Source organism: Crocodylus porosus, unplaced genomic scaffold (genome assembly GCF_001723895.1).
Source record: "Crocodylus porosus isolate Cpor-Errol unplaced genomic scaffold, CroPor_comp1, whole genome shotgun sequence".
NCBI classification, from domain to species: Eukaryota; Metazoa; Chordata; order Crocodylia; family Crocodylidae; genus Crocodylus; species Crocodylus porosus.
In genome coordinates, this window is record NW_017728913.1 from 18,193,877 (window position 1) to 18,212,268 (window position 18,392).

The 18,392-nt window shown below is 41.9% G+C and overlaps 1 protein-coding gene across 2 annotated transcripts in view; it reads right to left on the reverse strand.

Moving 5' to 3' along the window:
• Window positions 1-18,392, reverse strand: part of FSTL5 (follistatin like 5) — a 600,367-nt gene that overhangs the window by 553,249 nt on the left and 28,726 nt on the right. For both annotated transcript variants that reach the window (XM_019534563.1, XM_019534562.1), the window contains exon 2: window positions 1,459-1,588. In XM_019534563.1, the coding sequence (XP_019390108.1) occupies window positions 1,459-1,572 (114 nt within the window). In that variant the 5' untranslated portion in view covers window positions 1,573-1,588. The remainder of the gene's footprint in view (window positions 1-1,458; window positions 1,589-18,392) is intronic.

Sequence of the window (18,392 nt, forward strand, 5' to 3'; positions counted from 1 at the left end):
GCTCACAGAGACATGTGCAGGTGACTCCCATGTCCCTGGGTGGACTCCTGCACCCATACGTCCAAAATTAGTTCATTGTTTCTCATCTCCTGTTTTTATTCCCATCTTGGCATTTTTCTCCACTCCTCCTGGAAATGAAGGTAAACAATCCAAGGAGTTTTTCTTTGGTCTTTGCATGGTGACCCTCCATGCCTGCCTCTCTCTGTGAATTTCCTCTGAGTTTTAGTCTATTTTTTCTTGCTTTTCATTTTTCTCTGCTATAATAGCAAGGTGTGCTATGTTGATAGTATGCATATAAAAATGAATTAATGAATTTAAGGTCTTGGTCATGGCAGGTAATCAGCAGAAATACTTGTATGCTTAAAGTTAAGCACATATGCAAGTGTTTGCATAATTAGGATCTACTGAGTTCATTACAGTATGAGAGCATTTGGTACAGTATTCTATTGAAATTACATTTTATATATTAATCTTCCCTGTGAGAGAAATATATTTTACACAGAGTAGATTATTAGGCCAATTCATTCAGTCCTTACTCAACCTCACTCCCAATAATGTCACTTACAAGTTTAACCTCCAGAGACTGAGGAATGCACAGATGAATAATTTACCATAGGTAAAATGGAATAGAGTTCTACCAGGGAATAGCTGATGTGTTTCTGCGGGGGGCGTTAGGGGAGTATATGCTTTTTGTCTGCTGTAAGTGGAAGATGAAGTGCAGTAGCTTAAGCTTTAATGAAAGAGAAATAAGTTACTTATGTTTACTTTTCAGTTTCCTTGCAGGAAGTGTGCATGTGAGCAGTTGCTGTGGAGCAGCTGACACATGATTAATCCCTACTTTTTTTACCCAAAGATAAATTATTCACATGTTCAAAATGCATAGCTGTTTAATACAAATAATGGTCCTGACTTTCCATTGATGTACACTGGACCTGTAACCAGAAGTAAAGGGTAAGTATAACTTTAAAACACCTTGGAGGCCCCAAAAGGGTTAAAGATACCAGGATAATGCTGCATATTCTAGCATATGCTGGAACAGTTTAAAACCTGTTTTACTTTGCAGCAACCACAAACAGCCCCCAAGGGTGTTTAGAGCAGCCAGGTACAAAGAAGCCATGGCCACGTCCCTTTTCCCTTCGCTATTCCTCCTAAACTGGCAGCTGGGTAAGGTGGACTTCAAGTTGCTATGATGGTTCAATGCCAACAGAGAATCACATTTTCTAGAGAGAGTCAACTTCTGATAACAGAATCAGTATTTAATACTGCTTTTCATAGTTTTATTTTTGTATAAAAGGTCCAGCTTATACTTGAATCAGGCCAACATTTGGAAGATATTATTACTGAATAAGCTTATTTCCAAATGTTACTCCAATTAATGTAAGCACTTGGAAGTTAATGAGGAAATTATTCCTTAGCTGTGGAGTACAAAAGCAATGAGTGCCAGAAAATTATTTGTACCTTGTGGCGTAATCTTACTAGAGGCTGATAAGGCTTAAAGTCCTTGGCTGGCCACCCTTCTGCTCCCAACAAAATGCATCCAAGAAATAAAACAGCTGTCCACCACATATACATCCTTACTGGTCTTCTCCTGTCAAAATAAAAACGGTAAATAATCAATGACAGATTGCAATTCATCATTTTGTCACAAGTAATACATTAAAAGCTCAAAATATTTAAATTTCATTTGTCAAAATCAGTTATCATTGTTCAACTGATGGCCCTTTTTTTAAATAAAAATAAAGGTTAGTGTTTGGAATGGCATTTTACTAGATTCAATCCTTTCTAATCAAAATATAGCACTTGTATTACAGCCTTAAGGAAGAAAAATAAGCAAACTTGAAAAGGGACATCCATAAAAAAGCACCAAACGAAAAACAAAAACATTATTTTCTTAAAACTGAAAAGAACAAAAAGGTGAACATCTATAACAGCCCAATTTTTGTGTTTATAAATCAGTATGCAAAAATACATTGTCCCCATACCAAGCGGTATTTGGATGCTCTCTCTCAAAAAACCACATTTATCTGAATCCAAGATGACTTCAAACTTAAAATGACGCCCTAATAATTTGATTCTATACATGGAAAATTATACATTTGTTATAATTTTTCATGTGTAGAATCTAATTTTTGGAGGGTCCCTTAAATTTATCCCTTTTACTGTTGTGATAGGGAAAACAGTTGGGGATAAGGCAGACAGCCAGAATCCCTTCCCTTGCTTTCTCTTCTTCCCCCAACCTCCTGCTCCTCACTACTAGTCCATACCTATGCAGCAACTTCACTCTGACTCCAGTCACAGCTCCAGCCCCAGGTCTGGTTTGGGGCCAGAGTCAGAGTTGGAGCTCCAGTCTCCCCTGTGCTGTCCCCTACTGCTGAGAGCCAGAGGTGTCACCACCACTCCTGCCTGGCCATGCCAGGGTGACTCATATGGCATGGAAGGGGATGCAGGGCAGTAGATGTACAGGTGACACTTTGCAGCGAGGGTCTCCCCTGAGCCCTCCCCCTAACAGACACTGCATGGTCTCAACCATACCCCACAACTGTGTGTCCACTCCCTTACTGCATGAGCTATGCCAACCTGGCCCAACAACAGCAGTAGTAACAACTCTGTCCCAGAATCCGAGCTGTCTGCTTTGGGCTCAAGTCTAGGATGAGGCTTTTTTTCTTCATATTGAATTGGAAGGGTCATCTTGGATTTGGGTAAATACCGTATATAGTCACTGTTCTACTTATTCTACTAGGTAAATTAACCCAAGTAGTATACAAAGCATTGTACACTTATGTATGCTGCTTCTATGAGTTGACAAATAATGCCTGCACTGCGTAAGTATTCCTAGTTCACTAATTAAACTCTCAAAGTCCTTCTCTTGTACATAATGTAACTGCTGTAAAAATCAGGATAAGTTATATGAGGCAGGAAAAAAAACAAACTTTTCTTTGATTATTTTTGTTTCAAACAGTCCAAAACACAGTTGTAGATTATTTTCATGAGTACTACCCAAGGCCGGGATAAAACACTGGAGGGTAGCAAAACAGTGGATATGCCAAGAGGTTATGGACTCTCCAGTCTTGGAGGTTTTTAAGACCCAGCTAGAAAAAGTCTTGGCTGGGAGGATCTAATTGTGGATGGTCCTGCTCTGAACAAGTGATTGGAGTAGGTGACCTTCTGACATCCCTTCCAACCCTAATTTTCTATGATTCTATGATAACAGAATGAGGGCTCCAAAGTTTCGTAGGGAGTAGTTTGAACACTGGCATAAAACAGTATTGTTCTAGTGGACTCGCTAAACTTTTATTACTTGCAGAGCGAGTCAAAATAGCTAGAACACAGGACAGTATAGTCTTATCTTTATATGTACACCTCAATTTGACGTGGCATAACTACTGAGTAGGAAGAAGCATGGTTTAAGACTATTATTCCAGTGCCCATAGGTTACCTAAAGAAGTCTCACGTAATGTGTTCCCCATCAGTTAACTCTGTCAGCCTTCTGGTCCTGCAGAGGCAGCATAATAAAACAAGGCCACCATGAAGCCCAGAGCCCCAAACTGGAACCTGGAAACTATGTTTACAGGGTGTCTATTAGGATTAAGAAATTTTCTATTTCCTCGTTAAAGATTTGCTTAGTGGATTTTTTTTGTTTCCTTTGAAATGTATTCACAATATATTATCTGTGAAAATTACACCTTGAAATAAATAAATATCCTATGAATAGGCATTTGCTAGCCATCACCCAAAACTATGGGGAGTGGCACACAAACTACATGTAAACATTTGAATCTATGTTTTGTGCCACAATTTGAACTGCACATTGAAGAACACAGTAACAAATTCAGATCTTAGTTATTTTTGTGAACAATAATTTAGCATCTGTAAACTTACAATTTGTCTCAATACATTCAGCTCTGACAACTCAGTGATCCATAAGCTAAAATGAGAAAAATGCTAGAAAAATTATTCCAAGTTATTGATCAGCTTCTTTTTTCGAGATACCATGCTCAAGATTTTGCCTCTAGATCCATTGCTGTTACTCTGTACATTTATGGAGTGACACATAATTTTTGGAATAATTTCAGGGGTTCCTTATCTCCTACTAAGAAGAAAAATGTTCACACAGATGGTAGGCTAGGGCTTAAGAGACTCATTCCTGGTTCTGCCCATAAAATTGTGCACATCTCAATTTCCCATCTCAAGAATCAGGTTCATAATTTCTTTGGGGCATCCTTTTTCTGTTTTATCTATTTAGATTGTAAATGCTTTGAGGCAGGGACTATCTTGTATTGAGTGTGTATGCATAGTATAAAAAAGTGGGATCAGAATCTTGTATAAAGAGTTGAACTATTACTGTAGAAAAAACAATAAATATTTCAATTTAATTGGACTTGATATGGACAGGGAAAAGACAGGGGCTGCACGAGGGGGAAGGGCTAGAACATTTATCAGTACATGACTTAACAGCCATTACTCTCTACTCTGTAAAGAATGAAAGAGCAGGAATGTTGGGAATCACTACAGGTTCAGAAATTCAATAATTTATAACATTTCTGACTATGACTTGATTGGATCTGGTCTCAGCCTCTGAGGTAGGGCTGAGCAAAGCTTCGGTCGCTGATTCAATTTAGAGGAGATTCGGCCCAATTTGGTGGCTGACTCTCCAAATCTGAATCAAATCAGGAGAGCAATAAAAAGGTCTGAATCGATCTGAAGCCTCCAAATAGATTTAGAAAAGATTCAGAGGTGATTTGAATTGAATCACTGTCCCCAAATCAGCCTAAGCTGAATCCAAAGAGAATAGTAGCCGCTTTGCACAAGCCTACTGTGAGGAATTCTCCTTTATCAAGTTCTATTGAACCTGGTATGTAGGGGAAGGATTTCAACTTGAAAGACTTTATTACATACCAGTCATCTATAGACAGTCAGTAAGGTGCTGTATCATTTATGATACTGTGGACATGATAAATAACATTTAAAAAAATGAAACCTGGAAAGTTACAGCATGAAGATCTTTTGAAAATAACGAAAGCCTGCCGATGAGACCACATGTTTTACAAATGCCACACAGTACACTGCCACTGTCAGTCTGGGTTAGATTCTGCAGCTAAAAAATGTATTTTACTCTGTGTTTAGAAAACACTCAGAGTTTTGGAAACTCTTGCTATCTAAGTAATAGCGACCTCTGAAGAACTGTTTCAAACACAAAATTCCCAGTAGTCTAAAAAAACCTCCCAACCCTGACCCTTCTAACCAAACCTAATGCAAATGAAATTCAGTGAGTTGGTCATAAGATGGTCTTTCATGACTTGTGCTTAAAAAAATGCATTATAGCCAATAAAGTATTATAGCTAATTATACTTTATTTAATGTATTTAACCTCTCCAAATAATTAAAATGTTACATTTTTTAACTTTATATTTCTCATTTACAGCTATTTTTAGAGTTGATCACATAAAAAGAACTAACATAAGAGAAGCTTTAAAACAGCTTTCTTAACAGAGATTATTTATTTAATAATATTTTGAAGTACTGTCTTTAACCCAAAATGAAGAAACATGTGAAAAGCCATTCTTATTTGAATTAGTAACTGGCCATTTATGGACTGCTTTGGGCAAATTCTAAAAATCCTGGGATTTAAACCAACCCTCTGTAACCTGATTATGATACAGAGAAACCTTAAAGTGACGTTGTTTAAATCCTGATATTCTCGTCATGCAGTTCAGGTAACTGGACATTGTTTGGAGGCTGTGTAGGGAGATGAAAGGGACAGAATCCATCTGTTCAGATCTAGAAGAACCTGGGCTGTTCTTGCAACCACTTATCTGGGATTGGCAGAAAGATCTACTCATAAGACATGGTGGGTGCATCTACACTTGAAATTAGCACGCCTGATTAAACTTCAGTGCAATTCATGCTGGAGTCAGCTGCTCCCAGACAGCAAATCAAACTGGGACCACAGCAAATCAAACTGGGGAGGTCCCAGGCACATGTGAAGATGATGACCGAGAACAGGGAGCCTGGGGGTCAGCTTCGGGTGGTGTCAGGTGACAGAAGGACTGGCTAGGGCACAAAGATGCTACTGGGACTAACCAGCAAGCAGCCCCCATACTGTAGCAGCCTTGTGCCCCAGCCAACCCCAGTCACAGTCTACACATACATTTTGGTGCATATAAGTACCCTGCCATAGGATAGTACCTGTCCCGGGTAGTACTATCCTATGTCAAAGCTAATTAATTTATGGCACCCTAATAAGGGCACATGTATAGACCATGGCACTTTACTACAAAGTTAATTAGTCAACTTAGCAGTAAAGCACACGTATAGATGTGCCCTGTTACTCTCATTTCAGGCTGACAGAATTTGTTCTCAAGTTGGTTGTTACCAACCAGACTGCTAAATTTAAAAGCTAAAAATTATGCAGTATGCATAGTCCACTACTATCCATGTCATAAACTACATATATCATGTACTTTTGCTATCTCACATGCAGCATTCTAAGTCTCTGAGTAGCTTAAGAATTATATATAGTTTTGATCAGCTTGCCACATTTTCCCCACTCTGTTCCTTATCCCATTCTGGATTTTCTCTAATAAAAGTGCACTGGCTGGACCTATATCATTAAGTCCCATGCCACTGACTGATGAACATGTATGACCCATTAGAGCTAAGACAGGAGATTTTAGTTATTGAAAAGAGATTTTCAACTTTGTAATGGGATACACAGCAAACATTTCTAATTTTGGAAGGCCCTAAAATACCAGACTTTTAAAAAATATGACTAACAAAAGAGGCTCCCAGACATTTATAAGAAATCAGACCATTTATGTCTCAGTTACTTTTAAGAAAAGACAGAATCTTTTCTTAAGGCACACGTTTAATGTTCACCAGTATATCTGATTTGTCTAATTATTTGTTGATGGTTCTGAACATGGGTATATGTATCCTTGGTGGAATGCCAGCTTTTTGTGAGTTTGGCTCATTTCTAACTCATTTGGCATTACGTGCAACTAGAGCAGATTCCATGAATGTAGATTCAGATGGTTTGAGCTACAGTAATCAATAAATGACTCGTTCACTGGTACTTTAAATAATAGATAGAGAAAAAGAGGAATACAGCTGGTGAGGCAATTCACATAAGGTTTCCAGAAAACAATTCTTAGGCACTAATATGGCCAACATCACTGTATAATCTAAGCACCTCAGATGCTTAGGTTTATCTCTCCTTACTCACTAAAATCCTCTATGAATTTCAAGTGCTTAAGCTCTCTGTTAATGAAACTGGTGCATGTCTCCTATTGAGCCTCAGGTAACTCCCAGTGATATTAGGAACCCACATTATGTAGAGCATAAAAGCCATATACTAGGTTTTATCAGCAAACATCTTGTGGCTATTCAGCTTCTATAAAAGTCTGAGATTTCCTAAAAGTCTGTGGATAATTCATTCATTTTTCTAACATATAAAATTTGATTTTATATCGTAAAGACAAAATATAATTGGTCATATCAACAATGTATTACACTTTTCTGTTTCTCACCCTACAAATGTATATTTCTCAAAGACATTAAAATATGAATTATGGGAATAGAGAAAAAAGTCAAGTAAATTAGTAAGGCATTCATAACTTCATAAATACTAGATATACAATGGCACTACATCAGACATGCACTATGGGTATTTGTAACAAATATCATAAGATTTTAAATCAATGAGATTCTTATAGGACCTGTAAGAGAGCATTTTGCCAGAGATGTGGCATATACATTGAATCCATCATGTAAATGTAAACAGACAACGCAATAAAGAGATGAAGGCTGAGATACGTGCAAACCATTCTGCCTATTCAGTATTATTCTATCTTGAAACATGAGATAGAGGCAAGTAGCTTGTGAGAAAGCTTAATCATAAGTGTGTATTTACTTTCTTCCTTATTACCCAGTAGTGAAAATAAAAGGTATGGATGAGCATGTATGAACAGTCAGAAGAGTACCCTAAGGAACAGATTCTATTCCACCTAAAGGGTGTCTAAGGGCACATCTATATGTGCTATTAATATGAAGTAATAAACTCTGGTGTATGTTGCACCAAAATTTATTGCTCCCGGGCACACTGTTTGAATGAGCACCTGGAACTGCAGCACACTGAGCTGGAATGAGCAGCCCTGGCTGACAGGTGGCCCAAAGTGGGTCAAGCCTGCTGGCCCAGGGCTGCTCTGACCTGATTCAATGTGCTGTGAAGGGACTAGCTGAGGCATGAGGGTGTTCCAGTGGAGGGCTAGGTGGCCAGCAGCCCCTGCACTGAAGGACCCTAATGGCCCAGCCAGCTGTGTCAGCATCTACACATGTGCTGCTGCAAAATGAAAAGCTCTGCAGCAGAATGGTACTTGTATTTACAAGTACCATCCTGCTACAGAGTTTATTGGTTTACTGCAGCCTAATAGCCCTGCACGTATAGATGCCAAGCTGTTTACTGTAGAGCTAATTAGCCAACTTTAGGGCAAATCCCTCATGCAGACATGCCCTAAGTGGATTTAGGTGCCTACATGTGACTCTATTCTGTTCAAATCCTTGAAAATGCATTAATGCTTTTGTAACATACCATAATCTGACCCTTAAGACTGAATCGCAAAAAAGCAGTGAGGAGGTAGAAGCCCCATCCCCACAGACCCCCTCAACTTTAGTATTTGCAGTATTTCAGGGACTTGAGCAGGGTGGAATAGGATCACGCTCAAGCACTTAAGTCCACTTGTGTGTTTAATAGGTGAAATAGTGCCCATACACAAGCTGGGAGGCTGCTCTAAGGTGCTATAATTACAGCATGTTGGAGAAGACTTGATTAATCAAGTCTGCTGGAGCGTGGTAATTACTGTGTGCTAGCCAGCCTCCACATCTCAAGTATCAGCATCCCCACACTTCAAAATGGTAGTGGGAACGCTTTAACTAATGCTCATTTTGTGAGCTTTAGGTAAAGTGCCTCTGCCACCATTCTGAAGTACAGGGACACTGATACACAAAATGCTCTTGGTGCTTTTATTAAATTTAAACTAAAGTTTGGTATATCTTTTTTAGTCATTTTAAGAAAACTCAGTTGAACATAAAATGTAAACAGGTTGGAGAGCAGTTGTTTCCTACATCAGTTTGTAGGAAGGCTCCTGGCAATACTGCTATTCCAACTACATTTTTTACTATATTATTCTACATACAGCTGTTCCTCTTGCACTCACCTGAATGCAACCATCATGTAGTATAATTTTTAAAAGATCATTGCAGCTAGGTGGGCCCATGTCTTTCATTAATTCCAGAGTCCAGGCCTGAAATACTAAATAATGAAGTTGCTACCTTTCACAAAGAGCAAACTGTACAATTCTGTAGGGATCACTTACAATTTTTATCTTAACTACCCTCCACCAATCCCTTTGTAGTTTCAGTTCCCTTTTAATAGAGGCATATCCCATGAATCTCAGTTTAAAAGTCTCCTCCCTGCAAAATCTCTTGTTCCTTCCAGGTTTCCCAATGCAGAGGCCGTACTGAATCTTATTCTTAGTGTCCCTGTTACTGAAAGCAAGTTTGCCTCTCATAGGTCTTGGATACATAATATATTTACATTAAGGCCAGGTACAGACATTCAAAAAGCCTGAAGTGAAAGTGATCTAAGTTATGCACTTTACTTTAGGTGTCCTAGGTCAGTTCATGAGTGAACAGAAAACACATTCACCCTTTGGTGGGGAGGGGACGGTATGCAGGCTGCCTGCACTAGCCAAAACCAGCAGGTTAGGGGCACTCCTGCATGTCTCCCAGCATGCCAGAGACTGCCAAGGGCATCCAAGTATAGCCCAGTGGCCAGGCAACCTCTGATCAACTTCTGGGTACATGCTCCCAAGCCCCTGCTGTAACCATAGACCTTCCCCCACACCTAGCCCTAGGCTTCTCGGGCAGCCACAAAGCAAGTCACCATGGAATGTCCCTCATCCCTCCCCCACTACCACTGCCTGGACTGCCAGGTGTGCCATAGTGATCTGCTCTGGGGTTCTCCTGGAAGCCTATGGCTGGGTGCTGGGGTGGGGTCTGTGATGACAGCAGGGGGTTGGGGGCATGTTCCCAGCATCCAATCAGGGATTGCCTGGCCACTGGGCTACACTTGGCTGCCCTTGGCAGCTTGGGAGGTATGCAGTAGTGCCCCCAACCAACTGGCTTTGGCCAATGCAGGCAGCCTGCATGCCCCCCCAATCCCAGCTGCTCTGGAGAAGAAAGAAATGGTCCCTTAGAGCTCTGGTGAATGCCAGGAGGCAGTAGCAGGTACTCGGCAGTCATGCACCATGCAGCAGGGAAAGGGATGCTCTGCAGAAGGAAGGCTTGGGCCCCTCAGAACTCCAGTGAATGACAGGCAGTAACACCAAGCACCTGGCATAACTGCAGGAATCCTGATTTCAGGAATCACGCTGGGCACCTGTTGCTGCTGCCTGCTGATTTTGTGCTGTCTTGCGTCTGGGAGAACTTGAGCGGGGTCCATGCAAGAGAAGCCTCCGCTCCCCTCCTCCTTGCTTGTGGCTCACAGCTAGCTAAAGGAAGGATGCAGGTCTGGAGGGAAGGTCTGTGCTGACTCGGCTCTGTGACAGCCGATCCACTGGGCACTTGGCTGGAATGGCCAAACACAAGCCAAGTTCCAGCACACCTCCCTGAAATGGGAGGTGAGTGGAGAACCAAAAAGTAGCCTGGGATGCAAGTGGACAGTGATCTAACTCGAGTCAGTAGGGGATTTGGTACAGAAGTTCAATAGACTGGTCTAATTTAAATCTAGTAAGTGTGATGTCACACTGATCCGGGTCTACCTTAGATTGGGTTCTACCATTTATAAAACAGTCTATGTATCCTGAACTTTTGTTCGGTTACAGGTGTACACCAGTTTCCAATAGTTTTTTGTTTAATGTCTGTACCTGGCCCAATACAGTCTTTAAACTAGTGTAAATAATTGAGTATATTGTCACGGATGGCCCCGCGAGCGGCCGTGAGCTCGCGAGCGCCCCCTTGCCGTGCCAATTAGGGTGGTCTGACACCCTCAGAACCTCGCCCGCCACGACTTTGACGACATATATGATGTGGAGGCTGCCAGTTTCCCTATTGGACGGTCTTGGTGTTCCTGTCCCTATACCAGACGGGGTATCTATGTGCGTCCCGCCTTAAGGGCTATGCGTGCCTCCAAGCCTCCCCCTCAGCACGCCCCAAGCCTCGCAGCTGTTCTGGGGGACGCTTGCGCGGTCCCTCGCCCCTCGGGTGCCCTTGCTCTCTCTCTCGGGCACCGGGCTCCTCGCCCCCTTTTGGGGCCTGTACTACACCCTCTGTGCTTCGCCCCTCTGGGGCCTTGCCCACTCTGGGGCCTTGCCCTCTCTAGGGCTAACACCGCGCCTCGCGCCCTGTCTCGGCCCCGCTCTGGGCCTTGCCCTCTCTAGGGCTGACACCGCGCGCCTTGCGCCCTGCCTCTGCCCCACTCTGGGGCCTTGCCCTCTCTAGGGCCAGCGCCTCGCGCCCTGTCTCTGTCCCGCTCCGGGGCCTTGCCCTCTCTGGGGCCTCTACCGCGCTCTCTGCGCTGCGCCCTCTCCGGGCTTGGGGCTCAGGTGGCCATAGTCGTGCCTGGCCCCCTTGACCCTCTCCTGGGTCTTTTGCCCCACTGGGCAAAGTGCCGTCGGCACAAACAGTTGTGCCCCCCTGGCACTGTGCCCCTACTGGGCACCCGGAGCCCCCAAACTGCTGGGGAGCCCCGCTGAGGCCTCCTCGCTCCCCTACAGCCTCACCCGGTCCTCCGGTGTAAACTGTAACTTAAACTCCAGCCCTCTGGCTGCAACATAAACAGAGGCTCCACACACCTAACAATAACTCCAAGCCCCGCCAGGGCTCTCAATCCTACTTTCCATCAGGGCGATCTTGTTCCCTGCATCATTGCAGCCAGTTAGCGTGGTAAGGTAGCAACCACTAACCCAGGCCACTCAGCTCGTGCCGCAGAGCTCCTGCTCCTGCGGTAGCTAGAAGGGAACTGCTCCCTAGGCTTTGGCCTAGCTGTTTATAAGGGCCTGGCCCTGCCCCCTCCTGGCCACATGACCTGCCTGGTTGCCCTAGCAACCCCCATCTGTATTGTTCCAGGGTGCTTCAGCAGCCCTATTCCTCCTGCTAGTAGCAGGCACCCTGGTGCCCTGTACTCCTCTCTCCTTCCTGGGGCATCTCCTTAGGAGCGGGGCGCGGGAGTGCCCCGCGACATATATCCACATTAAACAGCCCTACACTGGTGTTACTAACTCAAATCTAGTACAGAATTAACAGGGGTAAAGTTAGACTGGTTTAACCTATGCCAGTGTAAGGGCATTTATATACATACTTTTCTGTCCCATGACACGCTGGAGATCTGCCGCTTTGAAGCAAACTTGATTAATTGAGCCTGGTCCTCACTTGAGCTGAGGCAAACTGCACTGTGCTGCGTGCAGTTGTATAAGTTGCAAAATGCACATCAGCGCACAGAAAATGGTGGCAGTGCACATTTGAACGGAAGCACTTACTATGTGTTTTAGTTCAAAAGCGTGCCACTCTCATTTTCTCAGTGCTGATGCACATTTCATCACTTATACAACTGCAAGCATCGCAGCCCTGGAAAGTACCAGGTGCTACACTGCTTGCATGTGTAAAAATGCCCTAACAGTTTTATGTCTGGAGTTAGGTCACGGTAGCCACTGGCTATTAGCAAAGGCAATTGGCAGTTACAGTGATCTGCTAGCCATTAGTGACACAGCACTATAATATTGCCTTATGGAAGCAGCTGCCCTGAAATAGCTGGTTGTTAGGCCTGCGCGAAGTGGAAAGCGTTCACTTTGGATTTAGCTTCGGTGATTCGGAGGGCCAGTGATTTGATTTGCTGATTTGAATCACTGTCCCAATTCAATTCAGCCAAATCCAAAGATATTCAGCGCTGAATCTCATTGAGCCACAGACTATAGAGGCAGGCAGTGCCAGCAGGAGCATCTGGGGGAGCAGCTGGACAAGTCCTGGCCTAAAGCCAGCAGCTTCGAGAGAAGCCAGCTGCTCCCTGGGCTACCCCCCAACCTGATTCAGTTCGGAGAGATTAATGGGTCTCCCAATTTGATTCAGATTCAGAGATTTGGCCACCAAATTGAGCCAAATCTCCTCTGAATTGAATCTGTTAGCAAAGTGTTGCACAGCCCTACTGGTCATCTGTCCACTCTGGATCCCTGTGCAACTTACACGGTTATACAAAGTGATATAAATTTACACTGATGTAAATGCATTAGGTGTCCAGATATACACAATTACTTCTTTCATTGTTGCAGCAGGCCCCATTTCTGGTCTACAGCAACATGATCTATTTGGAGATTATACTTTCTCAAGATACCTGACCCTCACAAAATTAACTGCCATAAGACATGTACTAGTCTGTGCCTGTATGCGCTCCATGTATGGGTACTCAATAGATACGGCAAAGTCACATAATGGACATAATTATTACAGAAAAGATCGTGTTCAAGTCAAGACATTATTGATAAATGGAAAAGAAACTAATAAATCTTTGATAATGCAGGGTTAAAATGGAATCTAACAGCATCAAATTAGAATACTGAAAAATATTACTTCAAGATTTTGAAATTCAAATATTCATGAGAAATTGTATTTCTTCAGGGTCTGACTAAAAATGGTTTGCAAAATTAAACGTGGTGAAAGAAGTAAACCTGATTTCTAATACTGAAGAAAAGTTTTTTGTATTTCATATATTCAAAAAATTGTTTGTTAACTGTAGCTGACAATAACCTTGAAAGTTAATGGTTATGAGTGCTGAAACTAGTCACAGGCATTTGGACTTTTGTAACTGTTTGCACTAGAGGAATGTCTCACAGTGCAATGAAAATCTAGGTTAGAGAATAGTAATTTCACATAAGATAGACAGGGCAGTCACATTTCACCACTCTTCCTTCAAACTGCATAAATTTTAGCCTTGTGTGATGTAAAAGAATAGCAGCCTTACAGTTTTAAAAATGATGTGACCTTGAAGAGTTTTGTTCTTTGTACTTGTCCAAGAGAAGAGAAAATTATTACATGCTCAGTCTTCTGACTTCATTGCTTCTTACCTTGATGAGTACTTAAAATGTAAATTAAAGAAGAAATGTAGCTTTTAGGAGAAGCTCTGCCTAAGATCCCAGAGGTATGATGTCTGTAGATCTTATTTGCTACTCCAGAAAAAAATCATTTTTGTCAAAGTCATACAAACTTTCTCTTGAATATATTGCATAATTTGATTCCCCCCAGTGATTATTTTTCCCTTAAAGAGCTATTATAGAGCAAACTGCTCTCTCTTAAAACAATGCCTGATTACTATCACGTTTTATGAATTATAGCATTTGCATTTTACTATTATTAATATAAAAAGCTTTGTTTGAAATTAGGGCAAACTGCCCTAAATTAAATAAAAGAAATAAAAAATGTAAACCACAATCCAGACTATGCTGTTGTGTTTAAGTGGACAGCAAGAGTCAAGGACTGGGACTAATGCCTGCAAAACATAATAGAGCCCTTACTGGTCCGCTGGACACTGCTATGCACAAATTTATAAGCTTGTTTTGATGTTGTAGGCTACTGGAAAAATATTGCTCAAAACAGCATAATAGAAAATGGTATGTATTGGCTTAGAGGATGATATGATCCAAAGGTAACAAATTATATCATGACCTTTATCAGTTCAGATTTGCAGAGCTTATATCCTTCACTCATTTGCCTGGATACACTGAAGGGGAAACAACTTCAAAAGCTTATTAATAAAATCCTAAAAATTGATGGGATCCATGTCAGTTTTAGGGCTATTATTTCACATCATTTTCAGGGCTTCAAATAGTAGTCCTGAAATTGATCATTTGAAGCCTTAAAAATGATACAATTCAGTCGCTTTTTGGGGTGCTAATATACTACAGGCAACACCTTGTACTTGATGAGCATAATTTACATTAATTGCACATAAGTGCCAACTCCTGGTAAGCCATTTTTCAGTCCTGAGGCTTTGTACTTAAATGGAACACACTTACAATGAAACTCAATCAAGAGTGGCAGAACTGGGCCATCTTATTGACTGACTAACTGATTGATTCTAATCTTTTCATTCATAGTAATTGTGTATTTTGATACCAGTTTATATCATATAGTTTACATTCATGCAGGAATTACTTTAATCTTAATTATATAATTACTAGCATGTTTTGTTTTATTTCTCTGTGGCCGCATCAACATGTGCACTTTACTGTGGAGTAGACTAAATAACAGCAGAGAAAAGCATCACTGTTTACACATGCAATTATATTAGATTGGAGTAAACTAATTTACACCACTGTAAGATAATAGATACTGTCAGGGACAGGACTATTTTATGCCGGGGTAATTTACTGTGATTACACACACTTGTCAATGCTGACCACAGCTGTAAATTATACCCAGTCAGCCCAGCCAGCTAGGGACCAGACTCCTGCCTATCACCTAGCCACATGGTTCTTCCATATTTTCAGCATCCTCATGCCCCAGCCAGCTCCTCTGACACCCAAGGCCACCACGTAGAGCCTGGGGTTCATCCCCCATGTTTCCTGCCAACCCAGTCCTGCTCTGCCCTGTCTTAAATTGCTGCTGTCCAAGGTGCACATGTAAATGATGCACATGGGAGTAGTTTACTTCAGCTCAATCTGCTCCAGGGTTTATTGCTTTGCAATAATTGCACGTGAAGACACACCCTGTAGGTTTAAAATCTAAACAGAAAGCCTGATCACAAAATGGCACAGAGCTTTTTTACAGATTACATTAATGTAGGAATGTATGGGAACTACTCAATTTAGGGCTACTATTTCCCACCATTTTCATAGCTCATAATAGTAGTAATGGCACGATTTTACTAAGTATGCAGTATGTGAGCTCAGTAACATGTTAATAAGGAGACATGGTGATACATTAGTTGACAGAAAATAAATGATGGGTCCAATTATAAGTTATTGGATAAGCTATGCCACAAAGAAAATATCACATTTCTAAAGAAAGAGTTTAAAATTAATATAACTGAAACAGATGTTTTAAAAAAATACAAGAATTCAACAAATGTAGTTTCTTTATGCATATGGCAAACATGAAGTACCTTCATACATTCCTCTTTTCTTCCCTTACTATAAGCAGGGAAAGGGATTCTACTTTAAATTTTTTATGCCTTCTAAGTATTAAAAATTGAGCACCTTTAAATTTTAGTCTGTGTTCTTCCCCATTGCTTAAGGCTAAATTTTGTCATTAATGTTCAGCCCACAGTAGGGGGTGATGAAGATGCTTGTATCCTGAAAGCAGAGAGTTCAGATTGTCATGTGACTTCAATTATATGAAAGCTTTCACAGCTTTTTCAGTGATGTATTGCTGCTACAGAGAGTTTGTGACAGACAGTATTTTAACACCATCCTTTCCAAAACCTTTTCAGAATACATTTATTACCCCATGTATTGCACTGACATATGCCTAAAGCCTACAATATATAATGTGGTTATCATTACTATTTCAAGACAGGACAAGAGATATTAACTCATCTCACTTCAATATTGTCATCATTATAATTCATACTTTTGGAAAAGACTACAAGGTGTTATACAAACTTTAGTTCAACATCTCATTTTTTTTCATTCCTGAAATGATTTAATCACTGAACTGTTATTTCTTATCTTGATACATATCACCTTCAGAAAATCTGAAGAACGGTACTCTATGCCCAAAAGCTTATCCAAAATAAAAAAAATCTAATACTTTGTGCCTCATACATTTCCTGGATCATCACAGTTAGAGCAGCACTCCAGCCTTACTGTATGCGTGCACACACAAACACACACACACACACACACAGGCTACATCCCACAGACATATGCACACATACATACGTACATACATATTATAGCTATTTCTAGACAGAGAGGGAGATAGATGGGTAGCTTGAGTATGTGTGCATTTGCGTGCACACAACCTTTAGAGCTGTACGAAATTTCAAGGGGTGTTTCATTTCAAAGCTCTTTCAATGTGTTTCAAGCTCGAAACAGCAAAATCAAAATGAAATGAAAGGCTTTGAAACAGCTTCAAGATGAAATGACAGCACTCGAAACATTTTAAAAGTTTCAAAACATTTCAAGTTTCAAAGCTGAGCTTGCTTGCAGCTAAACAGAAACTAAGGAGAGGGAGGGAAAAGAGGGGGAAATGACTGCTCTGATATTGACATCTAACTCCTGGTTTGATTACACAGCTCTCTGATCATTTCTTCCTGGGGTTTGCAGGCCCCCGATCTGTGCACAGGGTTTCATCAGACTGCTAAAATCCACCTACTGAAACACAGCACACAGATCTGGGGGCCTATGCCCTCCGGGAAAAGCTGGGGGAAACTTCAGGAACTTGTTGTCCAGTTGTTCAGTTTCCTGAACATTCTCCCAGTTCGATACCCCAGCTCCTGGAAGAGCTGGGGGAATGATCAGAGAGCTGGGGAATCAAACCAGGACCTCCAGCTGACAGGTGGATCCACCCCAGCTCCAGGACAGTGTGCAGTGCCCTGCCAAGCCCTGCTGCACCCATACCATAGGGCAGCTCCTGCATGGTAGGAGATCCCCTCTGCCCTGCACTAGAGCTCTGCCACAAGCGCATCATTTTTTTTTTAAAGCTCTGCACTCACTGGCTACAGAGCATGTCTGCATGCTGCTGGGTGGGGCCAGTGCCAGCACCCAAGTCTGCCTAGCGCAGCCTGCACTGAGCGCCGGGAAGAACCTAGTGCTAGCACTGGCCCCAGCTGGCAGACACAACCTGCTGTCATCCCACACACAGATCTGGGGGCCTGCAACCCCTTGGAGGGCTGTGGGGCTGTGCCAGACTCCTCCTGGGGGGCACAGCCCCAGATCTGTGTGTGGGATGACAGCATAGTGCCCCTGCTGACAAGTGAAACTAGTTTTGCTTTGAACAGTTTGAGGTGCAATTTCACAAAAACCCCTGTACCTATCTCCTTAAAGATTGGCAGGCTTCATGCCCTCAGAAGGGTCTACCATCCCCGCAAGTTTTGTCTGGATCAGGCATGAAATGACAAAGTTACAGGCATTTTCATGATTCCTCATTATAGCCTATGGGAGACGCATTGAAACAGCATCAAAACAGCAAAACAGTTTTGACAAAACGAAATGGAACACTGCTTCAAAACAGCAAAATGAAACAGCGTCCCTTCAAAACAGAAGTTGAAATGAAACGGTGCTGTTTCACACAGCCCTAACAACCAAATAAAAAAACCCAGAAAAAACAAGGGTGAATCCACAGTGGGGTGGTGGCATGGTTGCACCTTCTTTTTGGCTGTGCATGCATGCACAATGAGTTCTTAG